This window comes from Aspergillus steynii (assembly GCF_002849105.1).
Source record: "Aspergillus steynii IBT 23096 chromosome Unknown P170scaffold_11, whole genome shotgun sequence".
NCBI lineage: Eukaryota > Fungi > Ascomycota > Eurotiomycetes > Eurotiales > Aspergillaceae > Aspergillus > Aspergillus steynii.
The window spans coordinates 830,160-847,175 of NW_020194408.1; the positions used below are offsets into that span (position 1 = coordinate 830,160).

At 51.2% G+C, this 17,016-nt stretch overlaps 5 protein-coding genes across 5 annotated transcripts; 3 read left to right on the forward strand and 2 right to left on the reverse strand.

The window, feature by feature from the left end:
* Positions 1 to 76: 76 nt before the first annotated feature.
* Positions 77 to 2,381, forward strand: P170DRAFT_459762 (alpha/beta hydrolase; the record flags this gene model as incomplete). The annotated part of the gene is made up of 6 exons (XM_024851891.1): positions 77 to 274; positions 331 to 520; positions 576 to 1,796; positions 1,850 to 1,925; positions 1,987 to 2,047; positions 2,104 to 2,381. 6 exons carry the CDS (start codon positions 77 to 79, stop codon positions 2,242 to 2,244), a joined length of 1,887 nt encoding a protein of 628 aa, XP_024698621.1. The 3' UTR covers positions 2,245 to 2,381.
* A 224-nt stretch (positions 2,382 to 2,605) lies between these two features.
* P170DRAFT_369815 (uncharacterized protein) lies at positions 2,606 to 6,830 on the reverse strand (the record flags this gene model as incomplete). The annotated part of the gene is given in 4 exon segments (XM_024844929.1): positions 2,606 to 4,240; positions 4,294 to 5,825; positions 5,874 to 6,278; positions 6,296 to 6,830. 4 exon segments carry the CDS (start codon positions 6,828 to 6,830, stop codon positions 2,606 to 2,608), a joined length of 4,107 nt encoding a protein of 1,368 aa, XP_024698622.1.
* Positions 6,831 to 7,400: 570 nt separating this feature from the next.
* Positions 7,401 to 8,382, reverse strand: pex4 (putative ubiquitin conjugating enzyme (UbcJ)). The gene is made up of 2 exons (XM_024850391.1): positions 8,016 to 8,382; positions 7,401 to 7,910 (listed from the first exon to the last, which is right to left on the reverse strand). The coding sequence occupies exons 1-2, from the start codon at positions 8,170 to 8,172 to the stop codon at positions 7,561 to 7,563; spliced, it is 507 nt and encodes a 168-aa protein (XP_024698623.1). The 5' UTR covers positions 8,173 to 8,382; the 3' UTR covers positions 7,401 to 7,560.
* Positions 8,383 to 8,553: 171 nt separating this feature from the next.
* P170DRAFT_419214 (endonuclease III domain-containing protein) lies at positions 8,554 to 11,880 on the forward strand (the record flags this gene model as incomplete). Its single annotated transcript, XM_024847270.1, has 2 exons — positions 8,554 to 9,735; positions 10,396 to 11,880. 2 exons carry the CDS (start codon positions 8,554 to 8,556, stop codon positions 11,878 to 11,880), a joined length of 2,667 nt encoding a protein of 888 aa, XP_024698624.1.
* A 1,003-nt stretch (positions 11,881 to 12,883) lies between these two features.
* Positions 12,884 to 15,390, forward strand: P170DRAFT_369794 (putative DNA helicase; the record flags this gene model as incomplete). The annotated part of the gene is made up of 5 exons (XM_024844928.1): positions 12,884 to 13,443; positions 13,515 to 13,547; positions 13,596 to 15,034; positions 15,105 to 15,165; positions 15,306 to 15,390. The coding sequence occupies 5 exons, from the start codon at positions 12,884 to 12,886 to the stop codon at positions 15,388 to 15,390; spliced, it is 2,178 nt and encodes a 725-aa protein (XP_024698625.1).
* Between the last annotated feature and the right edge of the window lie 1,626 nt (positions 15,391 to 17,016).

Genomic DNA, 17,016 nt, shown 5'->3' on the forward strand with positions numbered 1-17,016 from the left:
AAGGCACGAGGTTGCGGGATGGGATAATTCTTAAGACGGTTCATTGTCGTATTGCTACAGTCTCTGAATCGGCATCATGCGTATTTTCAAGAATTCTCGACCAACGATGGGACAGGTCTTCACGAGGAAACTCACGTACCTGGTGACATTGTTCATGGTCATTTCTCTGGCGATATATGGGTACAGCGAACAGTTTGCCAGAGGTGCTGTTCCTGAGATTGACTACCCCGTCCTGATCCCTCGCTCTGAGAGCCCATCCGTTAGTTGGGAACAGGTACGACAGCCGTCTCCAGAACATGAACATGAACGCGTGCACTGAATGTTGATTAGATAGTTCCGTCCTCGCATCTGGTTTACCACCCCTGTTTCGAGGACTATCAATGCGCACGTCTGGAGCTTCCCATGGATTGGAAACGCACCGATGGGAAAGGTTCCAAGATCGCACTGGCAGTGATCAGGCTGCCCGCCAAAGTGCCCGTGACTGATGCGCGATACGGCGGTCCAGTTATTATAAACCCAGGTATTCCGCTGTAACCAATCCCTGCATGCATTGGCCTATGTCTAATGATGTTTAGGTGGGCCAGGTGGTTCGGGAGTGAGCTATGTCCTTACGGATGGGAAGCAGATCCAAGGGATCGTTGATTCCGAGGGATCAGCAAACATGGGGGTTGGGAAGCATACGGCAGCCCCCGGGAAGTATTTTGATATCATGAGTTTCGACACAAGAGGGACCAACAATACAACGCCGCCGTTTTCCTGCTTTCAAGACTCGGCGACCAGAAAGGAGTTCCTGTCGCAGCAAGACGCCGAAGGTATGCCCGGGAGCTCCGACCTGGCATTTGATAATTTCTGGGCACGATCTGCGTCAGTCGGCATCACCTGCTCTCAGGCTGCCGAGGAGAGCAACTTAAAGGGTGAAGAGTGGATCGGCCACCATATGAACACGCCCCCTTCGGTGGCGGATATGGTGGCGCTTATCGAGCGTCACGGAGAATGGCGGGAGAAAGAAACCAAAGCACTCCTGCAGCCCACCCATCAAAAGTCCGATGTCAATGCAATCCGACTGCGGAATCGCTGGAAGAGAGGCAAGGAGAAGCTTCTCTACTGGGGCATATCCTATGGATCCCTTCTCGGCATGACTTTCGCAACCATGCACCCCGGCCGGGTTCAACGCGTTGTACTGGACGGCGTGCTGGATGCCTCAGACTATTATGCCGGCGGTTGGCTCACGAGCATTCAGGACGCAGACCAGGCGTTTGAATCGTTCTTTGAATACTGCCATGAGGCGGGACCGGCGCAGTGTGCCCTTGCGCATGGCGATAGTTTGGTGGATATGAAACTCCGCGTAGACGAATTGGTTGAGAAGCTGAAAACGAACCCCGTGCCAGTCCCAGGGTCGGCGACTCGTCCTCCAGATATCATCACCTATACCGACGTCAAGACGACGATAACGAGTGCGCTCTATCAGCCCATGGAACTGTTTGAGACTCTGGCGCAGCTCCTGGCTGATCTCTCGCGCAATAACGGTTCGTCTTTTGCGGACTTCAAGTATCAAGGAGCAGCAGCGACCTGTCAAGGGCCGGACCAGCTAGCTATAGTCGCAGGAGACAATATGTTCGAAGCGCAGGGGAGCATCATCTGTACAGATGGAAGGAGTATCGACGGGATTAGCAAAGACAAGTATCGACAATACTGGAAGACTCTTTACGAACAGAGTAAAACCATTGGGGATGAATGGTCTCAGATCCGCCTGGCATGCATCAAATGGAAACCGCGACCAACATGGGAATTTAATGGTAAGTCCAAATCTCCGCGCGATCGTGTCCATGTCTGAAAAATTGATGTACAGGTCCGGTCGCCGGCCACACCTCGTATCCGCTTCTATTCATCGGAAACACTTATGACCCTGTGACACCTCTCCGGAAGTGAGTTTCCATTGATTGACTCTTGCCTGTTCCTATCGCTTATTAACCCGAACAAAACCAGTGCCGTGAAAATGGCCCGAAGCTTCCCCAGGTCTGTTGTCTTGCAGCAGAACTCCGTGGGTGTAGGTCCAACCATATACTCTGTCTTGCGCCTACAAATAAGCTAATATTCTTCTAGCATTGCTCGTACACTGGCCCTTCATCATGCACAGATCAATCGATTCGTCGATATTTCCAGAGCGGCGTTCTCCCTCGGCGTGGAACCATTTGCGAAGTGGACAAGCGGCCGTTCGGACTTCCTCCAGCAGTGAAGAATTAAAGAGCGAGAGAGAGCTAGATATATCTCTATATGCTTAGTATTAAGGAAACCGTGATCGGGGCATGGGATAGATGTCTATAGAAAGAAGGCTTTATCCGCCACGCCGGCGGGATACAAATAGAGAAAAGAGAATCAACACAGAAATTAGGATACTGGCTGACTTTCTAAGCGCTACATAAGAGAAGAAAAGTAGGGATCCAACCCGTTAACATTCAATCTTGTAAACAAACCGGGATATATTGATTGATTGATTGATTGATTGATTGTGATAAGAAATTACACGGAAATTTATAAAAAATGAATAGAACAAACAGATCCATCGAAGAGCCTTGTCCTACCATAGTCTAAACAGAATGTGTACCTACATCCTCTCGAACTCCATAAAAAGAAGCGTCCCATCCCTGGTTCCAATTACAACCATCTTATCTTGAGCCGCCCACGCCCGGGGTATACCAGGCTGGCAATCAGAAGGAAGGCAAATGAGTCTTCTGCCCGTGCATTTATCAGACACCCAGCTGTCCTCGATCCCGATCTGTGGCTCTGGAACGCCTGTTTCGATCCCGGCGTTGACGTTGAAAATCCTCGGCTGACCTCCGTCCAAAGTGACATGTAGGCAATTCTCAGCAAAGCCGATTTTGCATCTCGATCTCGAGCCCCCTGAATTCCCTTCTAAGGTCTGTAGCAGATCGCCGCTTTCTGTGCTCCAGAGCTTGACTGTATTATCCCACGAAGCTGTTGCGAGTATTTGACTGTTTGGTGAAAAGATCATGTGCACTATATTAGCAGACTGTCCGGGGGGTCTGTGAATTTGCCTTCCTGTTGTTGCATTGTAAAAAGTCGGATTTCGTTCCCAGCTGCATGAGGCGGCCCACTGTTTGTTTGGAGACAGTGCCACGATAAAAATGGGTGGTCTGTCGGTGGAAATATTCGTTTCAAACCCCCCAGAGTCCATGTCCCATAGTCTGACATGGCCGAACCGAGTCCCGGTGGCCAGAACCCGATTGTTAGGCGAAAAGACCATAAAGGTTGTGTAGTTAGCCTGGAAGGAGCCTTCTAACTTGCCTGTGATCATATTCCATACGCAGATGACCGTCCCTTTGTGCGTTGCGAGATAACGATGGTCAGAGGAAATCGTAGCGAGTCCAGCGCCAGGGTCAAGTGTCATCTTGAGATCCCATTCCCATGTTTCAGTATCCCACACTTTGACATTGCCGTCTCCGACTGTCCACAGAAAGCCATCCGTGGGAAATGTGGCCAAGAGAACATGTGCATGGGCCTCAAGCCTGCGTTCAAACTGTCCCGTCTCAATATTCCATATCTCTAGGACACCAGTGCTTCTGGCTGAGGTGAAAGCTATAAGCTTGCTGTTTGCAGAGAAGGCGACGCGCAAGGGTTCCTCGGGTCCTCGCATTGTTTGTTGGATCACCCATTCACATGTATCCCATATAAATATGAGCCCGCTTTCAGACGCTGAGAGCATCAATTGACCGTTTGGAGAGAATGCCCCATTTGTCAATTTGTCTGGGCCCTGGAGGGTTTGCCTTATCTCCCATTCATCAGTGCCCCGTATAATAATTGTACTATCTTCTAAGCCCAAAGCCAGCATTTTGCTGTCAGGAGAAAACGCGAGAAATTCATTTGGCGTCGTGTCCTCCAAGATCTGTACCAAAGCCCCTGTAGATGCATCCCATATTCTGATTTCCCTACAATAATCTGCTGCAATAAATCTGCCGTCTGGAGAAAACAACACAGAGTCGACCCAGCTGGGGTGCTCGAGTGTCTGTAATGCTGCATTCCAATATTCAGAAACTTCTGGGAAACGATGCATCCAGACTGGCCTCTCTTTATGCCAAAAGATGCATCTAACACTGCTTTTCTTGGGCGCAAACACAAGCGCAGAAACGTATACTTGAAGTGGTGCGGCTGATATGGCCGACATGCTTTTCCTAATGAATCGATGTGCATCCCTTATGAAATCAAGTGGATCTGGAAAATCCTAATGGTTTTACTTAATTAGTTGCTTGAGTGGCATGTGGAGCTGGGTCCCACCTGTAAAACCTCTTCCAATATACGCATCATGTTAATGGTATCTGGTAATATTCTTAAAAGGCTCATAGCCTCGAACCAGTGAAGAAGGTGCACCTTAAGAAAAGATAGGACTTCCCCTGGAGTAATCGTATCGAACTTGCTATGGCTCAAATGATACACCCAGTGTTGGCAGGCATATGAGAGCGGATAGAGAAGATCTGGATCCGGAGTGGAAATGTCCTCAATTGCAACACCAGGATCCAAGAGGTTATAGATATCACGTTTCAGGCCCTTCATTCCCTCCAGAGAGTTTCGACAAATATCGCTATTGAGCGTTCCCATCGATACATCACCGAGCTCTCTGTAGTGACTGCTCAAGTATTCACGAGCAGATTGATGCAAGATATGGATCCTTTTACCTTGGATAGTCAGAAAGGATCTACACTGGCGCACGACGTTCAGGGTAGCTTCAGCCTCCATTGCAACAATAACCTCTAGTTCTGCCAGGTTCAATGGTCGACGTGCAAGTAATACAGCGGTGAGAACCCGCTGGCACTCATTCTTTGCGCTAATCTGAGCCAACTGCCCAAGAAGCTTTCTGTAGAGGTCTTCCAAGTCCCGGGGCAGTTGCCCAAGAATCTTAGTCCAATGGTGACTGTCTGCATCCTTGAGTTCTCGGATAACTAAGGAGACCCATATGAAAGTGTTACTTGCTTTTTCTTTCAGCTGCTCGCTTATTTCAGCCAGCCGGGCTTCGTTATCAGTCACCGACTTCAGCTCAAGTGCTTTTTTGTCAATGTAAGCATGGATGGGCTCTTTCAAAATGTAATCGTTGACGTCAATTCTGCCCACGGTTTGACCGGATGGCCGTATGATTCTGTAGACGTCTGGCAAGGGCCGACTAGAGACAAGCCATCTGACATTGCGATTTCGACCACTCACGCACGCCTCCTGGTATATGAAGTTGATCAGTTCCTTTCTGCTTGCATCGCTGCATTCATCAAGGGCATCTATGACCAGGAAAATTCGACCGAGTCTTGGATCATCAAGCATTTTCCTCAGCATGTTACGCAAGGTAATGAAGACGTTGCCATCTGTCAGATGCTTTCCAGCAGACTGCTGGTAAACCTCCCGCGGGTACTCCGTAAGTTCCGGCTGCTGGATGATCAATAGCCAAATGATTCCTTTCAGGACTGCAACGCTGTTGTTGGTGTCTTTATTTCCATCCTGACAGAAGAAATACAGCAACTCTGGGCAATCCAGCTCCAATCGACCTTGCAAGCTCAGTTCCTTGATAATGCCGATCAAAAGCATTGTCTTGCCAGTTCCTGCTTGGCCTGAAATCCATAGCAAACTGGCCTCTGGATCTTCCCAGTCAATAAATTTTTGATACTCGTTGGTGTCGAGAATCCATTTGTAAGAGTCCTTGATGAGATCATCCTTTCGGCTTTGAATACTGTCGATATCTGACCGTGGATCGGTGCCACACAAAAGTTTTATGCACTCGTTGTCTTGCTTCTCTTGTTCAATGGACCGTTGAGTGCTGGAACTTTCTTGCAAAGCATCGAGAACCCGATTGAATTGGTCCTCCATGTAGTGACGGCTCTCTGCAACCCGTGATTTGAGAGATTCCGAATTATACTGGTCAATGTCTCGCTGTAGAGCTTCTTCGGCTGTTTTTATCGCTGCTAAATCATCGCTCCATTTGTCAAGGTCCACTAAACCACGCACAAAGGCTGTAACTTGGTTCTTATGGTAAAAGCAAATGCTTTTCATCTGGTAGAAAAGTAGCGACTGATACACATCTAGAATCTCTGCTCTGAGACCACTGCGTGCAGTCTCAAGCAGCTTGTCCCTGACCGCATTGTCAGACAAGACCTTGTCAGTGAACTGCGAATACCAGTCAATTCTGGAGACAGTGTAAGTCACTCCACTGTACAGAGTCGCATTCGTTTTGCCTGGCTGGGCCAGTATCTGAGTTTCTCGGTCAGTATTGAACAAGATTCCTGGTCCAGGGAAACACCCACATCAAGACTTGACGACACCACACCCCAAGGCAACGCAGTTTGTGGGATATTCTTTAAAGGAGCGTCAAGAATTGCCTTGAAAGGCCTGGTAAAATCAAACACGCTTTCATATCTCTCAGTAAAGCGCTTCGCCTTCTGTACCCTTTCCAAGCCTCGTCTGACCATCTCCTTCATTTGCCTTTCTCTCACGTCCCGATTCTGGTGAAGGCCATTTTCTCCATCGTGGCCGAGGTACAGCCTGGCAGCGATCCTTTCGTACGAATCGAGATACTTGGCCTTTTCTTTGTCGTTCTTGATCGCCTCATAGGCTTCGTTCCAGAGGGCATTATGCTCCTTGGTCAACTCATTGGCATCAATCTGCTTGTCCGATGTCTCGATTGGGTCAGCTTGTGCGATAAGAGGTTCGCTGTTTCGGTTTCCTGTGGAAAAGGTGGAAGCGAGGCTCGACCTGTGGGGACGGTCGGAATCATCACGATCGCTCTTCCGTTGTTTATTCAACTGCTTTTTTAGCCAGTCACGTCCGCGTCCCATGTTGTATTGTGGATGGCCGTCTTCTTTAGACCCCATAGGAAGGTGTAGGAAACCTGGAACCTCGAAGGCAAGAGCATACTAGATGCAAGAGAACAACATTGCCCCGCTTTTGAGCAGCTATTCAGCTGCAAATGCATGGTTCGTCATCATTGGGCCACCAAGCGCTGGGATAAGCAGGAGAAAAAGCAAACATAGCTCTATTCTTTTATACCTATCTAGTACGGCCCAATCTCGTATGTATAGAACAGTGTAGTATAGATCCGACTGAATGTCTAGTCATTTTCAGATCATTACTTGTTAGATAATATGGCTAGGATGGCATGGCTATCCAGTGAGCTTGATGATCATGTTGAACTATGACAATAGTTGTGATATCAATATCATTTTCCCTACCTTACACTAATTAATCAACGAGGCCATATCACTCTGTCCGAAAAGCTACTTTAGCGATTTATTTGCCGCTGGAATTAAAGGCTAGTACTATATTCAGTCATGCATATCCACATTGAAGCACTGTCCGAGAGAAGGTGCCCCTCCGTCCTCCAACCAGGATAGCATTTCAGAAAAAAAGCATATCTCATTGCCAGTCAATGGAAAATAGGTATCAACTAGGTACAACACAGCAGATTCGGCCCCTCCCTCCATCATCCAACACTCATAAAATAATATAGTATCATAACATAGACCATCCAACACCAATCAACATCAATCTAACCATAGCCAGTGTTGCTCACCGCACCCCGAAACTCCCCGAAGCCTTCGTGTCCGTCCACCGTTCCTCCTCGGTCCAGAACCTCACCACGCTCTCCCAAGCCGGGATGTCCCCATCGCGGAGCAGTGCCGCGACGTCCACGTTAAGCGGCGAGTCGGGGCGCGGGTCCGTCAAGAGCTGGTGGATGGCCGTGAGGGTGGTCGAGAGGGTGTAGACGGGACTCCAATGCTCGGTGGTCAACAGGGTCAGGCAGATTTCGCCGGTGGTGAAGGAGATGTTGGGGTGGGAGATGCGCGTCGTGAAGGTGATTTTGGGCGGCGAGAGGGGGTAGTTCGGTGGGAGGTGGATAGATAGGGACCAGAGGCCTCCTATATCGACATTATTGTTAGCGATCGGACTTCATTTTCAGTATGAGGGTTTCGATTGCGGGGAGTCGTCGGTTATGGATGGAATGGGTGTAGAAACGAGAGTACCTTCATACGGCGTCCCTTTCACGCCCTTCAGGACAGCCTCCCAATGAAGCAAATCATCCTCGTCGACTGGGCCGAGATGCAAGAGCGCTTCATTCGGCGAGTTAGTGTAATCCTTCAGTTCGCGGAGGAGCCGTTGCGTCGTTGACGAGGGGGGCATTTTGGTCGCGGTCCGTGATGCGTCGGAATGTGAGATGGTATGCAGATGCGTGTGCAGGAAGCGGACTATACTCTCGAACAGTTATAGATTTAAGAGTTTATGATAGGAATCGCGTGTCAATCAATCAGGCTAGGGTATATATGCAGGAAAGAAGCAGGCAAGACGAATGGCTGACAGATAAGAGAGAGAGAGAGGAGAACCCGAGAGTCGGTCTGCGCCGAGGCTTAACCATCGGGCCGTGGGGAGTCCAGCCTTGGCGTTGTTAGCGTCAACTTCGCATTGGCCATTCATGTGAATGTTATTCGGATTACCCATCATCGACTGTCAAATTGTAGGAAGAGCGAAGTTTAATTATTTCTGATACTGCAAAATTCAACCGCCATGCGCACTTCGCGAGCTTCCAAGGACACGGCAAAAGTCCTCCAGGCCCTGTCGCCCCCTGGACGGCGCCAAACGCGCAGTGCCTCCGGGGCAAATGTCCTGCGCGAATTTGCGTATAACGGAGGAACAACTGCTGAACCCGAGGCGCCCAGCAGCGATGATGACGTCTCATCCCTCTCGTCGGTGGCGACCGTTGATATGGAGGATATTCTGGAACCCCCTGCCAAACGACGAAAAAGCAAGCTGGCCAGTGTGGCGACACGCACCGGTTCGCGGTCTGCTGCCACGCGGCAAGCGCCTGAAAGGTTGATCGAAAAGTCTGTGAATAACGAGCCTGTATCTCCTAAAGCTCAGAAGGCTCCCCGGAAGGTGCCAGCTCGAAAGATCAAGGATGAAGATGGTTCGTACAAAGTCGAACCGCCGTCGAACTGGGAGACCATTTATGACACCGTCAAGAAGATGCGCGAGGAGAATCCAACCGCCCCTGTTGACACGATGGGATGTGCTGAGCTATATTGGCGCGCGTCCGCTCCACGGGAAAGACGCTTTCAAACCTTGATCGCGCTGATGCTGTCGTCGCAGACCAAGGATACTGTCACGGCGGTGGCGATGCAGCGGTTGCACACCGAACTTGGAGAAGCCCCTGAGGCAGCCAAGCAGGAGCCCGTCATCAAGCAGGAGTCTCCGCCACCAGAACAAACCACTAAGGATAGTACTCTGAATCTAGAGAATATCCTGGCTGTGGCCCCTGAACGTCTCAATCAACTTATCGGCACCGTGGGCTTCCATAACAACAAAACAAAGTATATCAAAGCAGCGGCGCTTATCCTCCGGGATCAGTACGACGGCGACATCCCATCGACCGCACCGGAGCTGATGAAGCTTCCCGGAGTCGGCCCGAAAATGGCGTTTCTCTGCATGAGTGCGGCATGGGGCAAGCATGAAGGCATCGGCGTGGACGTCCACGTGCATCGAATCACGAATCTCTGGGGCTGGCATAAGACGAAGAATCCGGAGGAAACGCGCATGTCGTTGGAATCCTGGCTGCCAAAGGAGAAATGGCATGAGATCAACAAGCTGCTAGTCGGACTGGGCCAAACGGTCTGCTTACCTGTAGGGAGGAAATGTGGTGACTGCGACCTCGCAGGGACGAAACTATGCAAGAGTGAGGTCAAAGGACTAGTGTCAAAGAGGAAAAAGGAGCAGGACGACCCAAGTGGAGTTCCGAAGGTGAAGCGGGAAGAGGCAAAGATTAAGATCGAGGCGGAGGAGCCCAGCGGTTGAGTGCCCCAGGCACATGAGCTTCACGAGATTCAACGCTCGACTCGATTCTTACCGCTAGCCAGACTCGCTCTTCTGTCCACTTCCTTCACCTCGTACCTTTCGACCGCAGTGAACCTCTTCCCCTCCCATTTCCTTGTCGAGTTCTCGATTCTTTGTATAATCTGCACTGATCCTAACACGGATCCTACCACCTAATTGTCACGTCTCTTTGCACTCTTTATGGACGAAGCCATAGTATTTTAGGATCGCTGAGAGGCGGAATTATCTTACCATTGTTTTCACCACGCGTAAGGCCCCGCGATAGCCATTCACTTTCCCATACACCAAACCCCTCTCTCGCTTGACACATTGTCTATCTCAAACTAACACGATGATGTCTCTCCCCACAGACTCAAACACCGGCCGTCGATGGATGATTTCGTGGACGACGAGGTACCCTTCTCTCCATTCTTTCGAGGATTGGACGAGTTGCTAGAGAGTCTCGGCGATCCCAAGGACTGGGACAGGGAATGGGAGCCTAGTTTCGAAGATACGGTCCCTGAGGTTGAGGTTAAAAAGGAAACTACCCCTCCACGACCTACCATTACATTCCTGCACCTCCCCGAGCATGTCCGGATCATAATCCTTCAGTATGCTGGGCTCCTGAGGCCTTGCCTGGTCAACATCAGTTTTGAGAAGGACCGCATAAAACGAGCCATCACGCAAAGTTGCAGCAGTAGTCCGATGCGGGAGACTCGCGGTCATTGGACTACGACGGTTGACAGACCCTGCGACCACCCACGCTTGCCTTTGGGGCTCCTAGCATCCTCTCGCAGTATGCGCGACGAATTGGGTCCCCTGTTCTTTAGGTTAAACAGATTCAGTGCGTTCCTGCACACAAAAGCGGACTTCAAAACCTTCCGCGTGGCAACGGCCTGGGGAATCCACAATCTGAAATCCCTGCACCTTGACCTTGGACCTAGGGAAAACCGGAACCTGAAGCTTGACGGGACGGGGGCTCATCGCACAGCATTTGCCGTCTGGAAGGACTTTTGTAAGATTGCCGCTCAGAAAATGACCGGACTGCGGGATTTCAGTCTGCGGTGTCGTGTCAGGGAGGACGAGGTGGCTTGTCGACTCATGCGCGACGCATACCCTTTTCCCAAGCTCTCTCGCTGTGCTATTCATTTCAACAATATTCAAGACGACGATATCCGGCCCATTCTCAAGAGGGCTGTCTGGAGATTGACCGACAACTTGGGACATAGGCCTTCATTCCCATTCCATCGCCTGCCCAAAGAAGTGCAGTATATGATCCTCGAATATGTTCTAATCGATCGCTCCGATCCGTACATTCCAACAGCGGAGTGGTCCCGCGGGATCGTCACCTTCCAGGAGCGCAGGCGCCCGCGAGTCAACGTGTTTCCACTTACCTGCTGCGGGACCTGCTCACCCCTGCAGACGATGTGCTTCTGCCATTCACGTCAGACTTCATATTCATCCACGTGCAGTTGTTTCACCTCGCCACTGCCCTACTTCCTGGTCAACAGAGAGTTCTATCACGATGCAAGTCGGATTTTCTATTCCAGGAACATCTTCGCGTTCGTGGAAGAAGACCCGGAATTCATGATGCGTTTCTTGCACAGCATCTCAGACTCCACCTTCAAGCTTATCCGCCATCTGACGTTCAAATTCCCGGCGCTCTATCGCCACCCCAGCAAATGCGCCCACCGGCCAGAAGATTCCGCGCTCGTCTCCTGGGCCGTCTTGCGTCGCTTTATTCGCGAACATTTTGCGGTTCCCCTGCTCTCGATCACCATCATTGACCTTGGGACCAAGAACTATGTGAACAACGTCAGTCCGAACCGCAACAAGTACCTGCGCAAGCTGCTCAAGTCTTTCGAAGATTTGCAAAGCCTGCGCGATTTCCGGGTGTTTCTGGCTGACGACGGCATATTTGAAATACAAGCGGAGACTGCAGTTCTGGGGGGTGTGGCCACGAGGAGGGAGAAGGCAAGGAGTCTGCCGTTTATTGGAAAGAGACATTTGACTAGACGTGGATGATGGATGATGGATGATGGATGATGATTTATGGCAGATGGCAGATGGCGGATGGCGGATGGCGGATGAGCTGATGTCTGGGGATGCATTTCTTTCCATTTCATATCTTAGCCTGGAGTTGTGGCGATGATTTTTGTCTTTCTAGTTGACTTCACATCTATTTACTAGTCAGTATTGTACGTTCAGGGCCATAGCCTGATTCCCATATTGGATGAAGCTCGATGTGAACTATTGGCACCAACTCTACCAAACGGTGTGCTTGTACTTGACAAAGACCGTCGTTCAGTCTGTTCATCAGTGGGTTCCATCTGTGGCTGGGTATCAGATCTCACCCATGTATCTCCACTTCTCTTAGACATACCTAGTTATGAGCATTTGATCAGGCATCATTCAGTAGTGATATCGCAATATGATTTCAGTTCAGGGTTTAAATGCAGAATATATATCACGGGTGAGGAGATGGGAATCTCGTAGTCTGTAGTAGCATGGTTGATGAACGAAACATAATCATAGGCCCCATTTCCTCGCGAACCAAGGGAGACACCTTGGCTGTCGGTGACTGGGACAGCGCTCGGTCCTTCTGATGGTACCTGGTATTCACCGGAATGTCCCTGGAAGAGTACTGGAAGCACGCAGGCTACGTAGACAGCTACGGAACAAAGACAAACATCTGATTCAATCCAACATAACTGAGGCAACTTAACTATATGTCATACTAGTATCTATAATATAGGCCGATCTATATAGTTGTTTATGATGCAGAAAATCCAATGTTTGTATACCCTGACTCAGCCAACGTCATACCGGAGATAACCCCACTTAAACCCGCCCGCCTACGCTCTGCAGCTCTTTCTTTCTCCCCGCCTTTTCAACATCAACCACGACCTATTTACCTGCAGCTCATCCCAACTTCTGTCTAGGAATTGACCATTCCAACTACCCACCCACACACTGTCACTCAACAACCCCCCACTGAAAGTCTGGAATACCACCCAGAACACCCAAAATGCCACTGCCCAAACCAATCCCCATCTCCAACTTCGCCCTCACCCAACAATCCCTCCTCCTCGACGAACACAACATCGAAATCTCCTCCTCCTCGCTCGCCACCACCGCCGCCTCCGTGTCCCCGTCTACGCGCCGTACTCTGCAAGCGACCGGCTACGCGCTGACCGGCCTTCTTCTCTCGCAATGTCGCACGGGAATGGGCGGTCGCGTGGTCGGCGAGTTTGATGCTGATGCGGCGATTGCGCAGAAAGGTGGCGCTGAGGATGGGGATAAGAAGGGGGATGGGGAGGTGAAGCTGGGTGCGCATGGGATTCGTGTTGGGGATGTTGTCAGGGTTAATGAGATTGGGGCTGGGGGGTCGGGAGGGAAGAAGGGAGGGGCAGGGAAGGAGAAAGCTGGTGGGAAGGAGAAGGAGAAAGGGTCCGGGGGGCCGGAGGGTGTGGTGACCAGGGTCGGAGAGAGGAGTGTTTGGGTTGCGTTTGGGCAGGTTGGGGGTGGGGGGCGGTCGAAGGAGGATGATGAGGCGATTGAGGAGTTGTGGGGGAAGAAGCTTTGGTTGTATGTTTTCGTTGCCTTCTCTTTCTTGGGGTGGGTGAGTGTTTGGTTGGCTGATGGCTAACGGGTTGCAGCATCAAGCTTGCAAACGATGTGACGTATCGACGGTAGGTTGCTGCGCTCTTCCCTGGGGGTAGGAGGCTAATGTCGTGTAGGATGAAACAGACGATGGAGAAGATGGTCAAAATGACAGAATCCGACCATACGCATTTCATGCGCGTCGCGTTTGGCCATACGACGCCGCTGCAGCCCGACTACGAGGCGATTGGGCCCGTGGAATTCCTCGACCCAACGTTGAACGACTCGCAAAAAGAAGCGATCCGGTTCGCTCTGGCTTCCCGAGACATCGCGCTGATCCATGGCCCGCCAGGAACCGGGAAGACGCATACGCTGATCGAGCTGATTCTCCAGATGGTCCAGCGAAAGCTTCGCGTGTTGGTGTGCGGGCCGTCCAATATCTCGGTCGATAATATTGTGGAACGGCTGGCGCCGAAGAAGGTTCCGGTTGTGCGCATCGGCCATCCAGCTCGTTTGCTTCCGTCGGTTCTGGATCATTCGTTGGAGGTACTGACCCACACGTCGGAGGCAGCTTCCATCGTGCGCGACGTCCGCAAGGAGATCGACCAGAAACAGGCGAGTATCCGGAAAACGCGGTACGGCCGAGAAAAGCGGGCGATCTACAACGACATCAAGGAGCTGCGGCGGGAGTTCCGCGACCGGGAGTCAAAGTGTGTGGACAATCTCGTACGAGAGAGCAATGTCGTGCTGGCCACGCTGCACGGGGCGGGTGGACATCAGCTCAAGAACCAAAAATTCGATGTGGTGATCATCGACGAGGCGAGTCAGGCGCTGGAAGCGCAATGCTGGATTTCACTGCTGTCCGCGTCCAAGGTGGTTCTCGCCGGTGATCATCTGCAGTTACCCCCTACGGTGAAATCTACGACCCAGAAGACGAAGGCGCAAGGGACCGCTGATGAGGATGCAGCCGACACGGACAAGGCTGGCATTGGCAGGGTTTCACTCGAGACTACCCTATTCGACCGATTACTGTCGATGCATGGACCCGACATCAAACGCATGCTCACGACACAGTATCGGATGCACGAGTCGATCATGCGCTTCCCGTCCGACGAGCTCTACGAATCAAAGTTGATGGCTGGGGACGCGGTGAAAGCGCGTCTATTAAAAGATCTGCCGTACGAGGTGCAGGAAACTGACGATACCAAGGAACCCGTGGTCTTCTGGGACACGCAAGGCGGGGATTTTCCTGAGAAAGCGGAAGACAAGGAAGTTGGTCAGAAGGAGGCCCTGCTCGGAGAGAGCAAGAGCAACGAGATGGAAGCCCTGGTGGTGGGCAAGCACGTGGACAATCTCGTGCAATCAGGAGTGAGACCTGAGGACATTGCGGTGATCACGCCGTATAATGGCCAATTGGCGATCTTGTCGCAGATGCTGCGGGAGAAATACCCCGGGTTAGAATTGGGAAGTGTGGATGGGTTCCAAGGACGAGAGAAGGAGGCCGTGGTGGTCAGCCTCGTTCGGAGCAACGAGGAGCACGAGGTCGGATTTTTAGGCGAGCGACGACGGCTGAACGGTATGTTTCTTGCATGCAGGGCAGGGGTCTGATCCCATTGTTCCAAACTCACATGGACTTTTCTATCCAGTGGCCATGACCCGCCCGAAACGACATCTCTGCATCTGTGGTGATTCGGAGACCATCAGCAAGTGAGTATTCTTTCCTTTTTCCCGCCTGGATTTCAAGGCTGAGGGCAGGGGAGACACCCCGCGCCTTTGCGCATGGATCCACTCCCTCGGTAGAAGATACGAGGTGGCATGACGTGAATGCTGAACATGTTTCCCCACAGAGGTAGCGGCTTTCTCAAACGCTGGATGGCCTTTTTAGAGGAACACGCCGATCTGCGCTACCCGGACGCTGGCGAGTTGCTATAGATAATAGCACGCTTCTATCCCACGGATTCAACTCGAAGATTCCGACGACTGAATTTTGAGTCTGATGACACCCGATCCCTCTGCCGAAGAGGAGATAATTCGGCATATAACCATAGACTTTAGATCATCCTGGTAGGGAGAGAACTATCTGCTATCTGACACACACACTAGCGAGTCTATTGGATAGACTACGGGGTCAGAGCCATGGTCCCATCGCCGGAACGAGGAAGATCGGCGCGTGTCCATACTACATATATACTTTGGAGGGTAGGGGAACCATGGACGAGAACACTGAGCAGCACTTCGGAAATCCAAACCTGATACACGCCAGGGGAGGAGTTGCCTTTTCTTACTGGAGTTGCTCGCACGGCCTGACAATTGCGATGGATGGGGTCCCTTGCTCGGGGATGCTCCAAATAGGATATCGATCGTCCAGTCAGGCTGTCTGAGCGTTTTCACCTTCCTTTCTCTCCTACAGTGGGATGCAATGTCGAAGGATCGAAAGCAGTGAAATTGTCAGGCATATGGTTGCATTGACTTTGACAACTCATTCGCGAATCCTGTAGACGGAGACTAGACCGTGTAGACGGTGATCGACCTTTTAAACCTGCAAGTCATGACGATGCTTCTCCAACTCTTCGACCGAGTCGGGGCAGAAGACATATTAATAGAAAAACGATTGGCGGTTTCAGGAGCAACTAGTGAGGTTGGTGGAGCCGGATGACTCCTGACAGATCCAGAATATGCTCATTATGCTTACATATGCTCATTATGCTTACGAGGATGTTGTACAACACTACAGAGTACGTACTCCGGGGTATGTTGCTTGATCCTGATATCGAGGCAGACCAGCCAGCAGGCAACAATAACAACGAGGCGATTCCAACACCTCGAGCGGTGAGCCTCAAGATCCATCCTTCAAGTCCACACCCAACTAGGAGGACGGGGCGTAAACAACACGCAAGAGTAAGCAGTAACTCTAACTACGGCGGACTAACCGCAAACCACCTCACTACGTAGCACGTAGGACGGTACCACTACTACGAAGGATCCCGTCAGATGAAGCCGCAGACGCACCCCTACCCAAACCCCAAACCCAAAACCCAAGGCAAAGCCAATGCGCGACGGAAAAAGCAAAAAGGCTCCCAATGCAGCTGCCATGTGGAGCTAGAGCCAAAAGATGGGGGCCACTTGGCGCGTCTCAGAATCTGCAAGCGTCGGGTCGGTCGAATCAGGCGGGCTTCTGCGCGGTCGGAGAAGCAAGATTTGGGGTGGAACGCCTGGACAGGGAAGAACCATGTCGTAGTCAATTTACCTGGTCGATGACAGGCGATCGCGAAGGAGCGTGACTGGAGGAGAGGGGGATCGTATGACGGGGGTTGAAATCCTGAGTGAGTTGTTCATCTCCTGGAGTCCAACCGAAGGAAGGGCTTGCTCCGGTGCACAGTGTGCACAGTTGGGGACGAGGCAGAATCAATTAGTAGCCTGGATTGATAGTCATTGCGTCGATCGGAAGGAAGATTTGGAATCATTCTGGAAGCGTTGGGAGATGCTAGTGTCGAGGGTCAGCGTCATCGCGTGTCTGATGTCTGATGCCAAGATGGAACAATCTGATCATGGATGATG

What these genes read in the sequence shown, in the direction of transcription:
- pex4 (XM_024850391.1), bottom strand. Translation starts at nt 8,172, where the DNA reads ATGCCCCCCTCGTCAACGACGCAACGGCTCCTCCGCGAACTGAAGGAT. An exon ending in GAAAGGGACGCCGTATGAAG is followed by an intron (nt 7,911 to 8,015) that starts GTACTCTCGTTT and finishes ATGTCGATATAG; the next exon opens with GAGGCCTCTGGTCCCTATCT.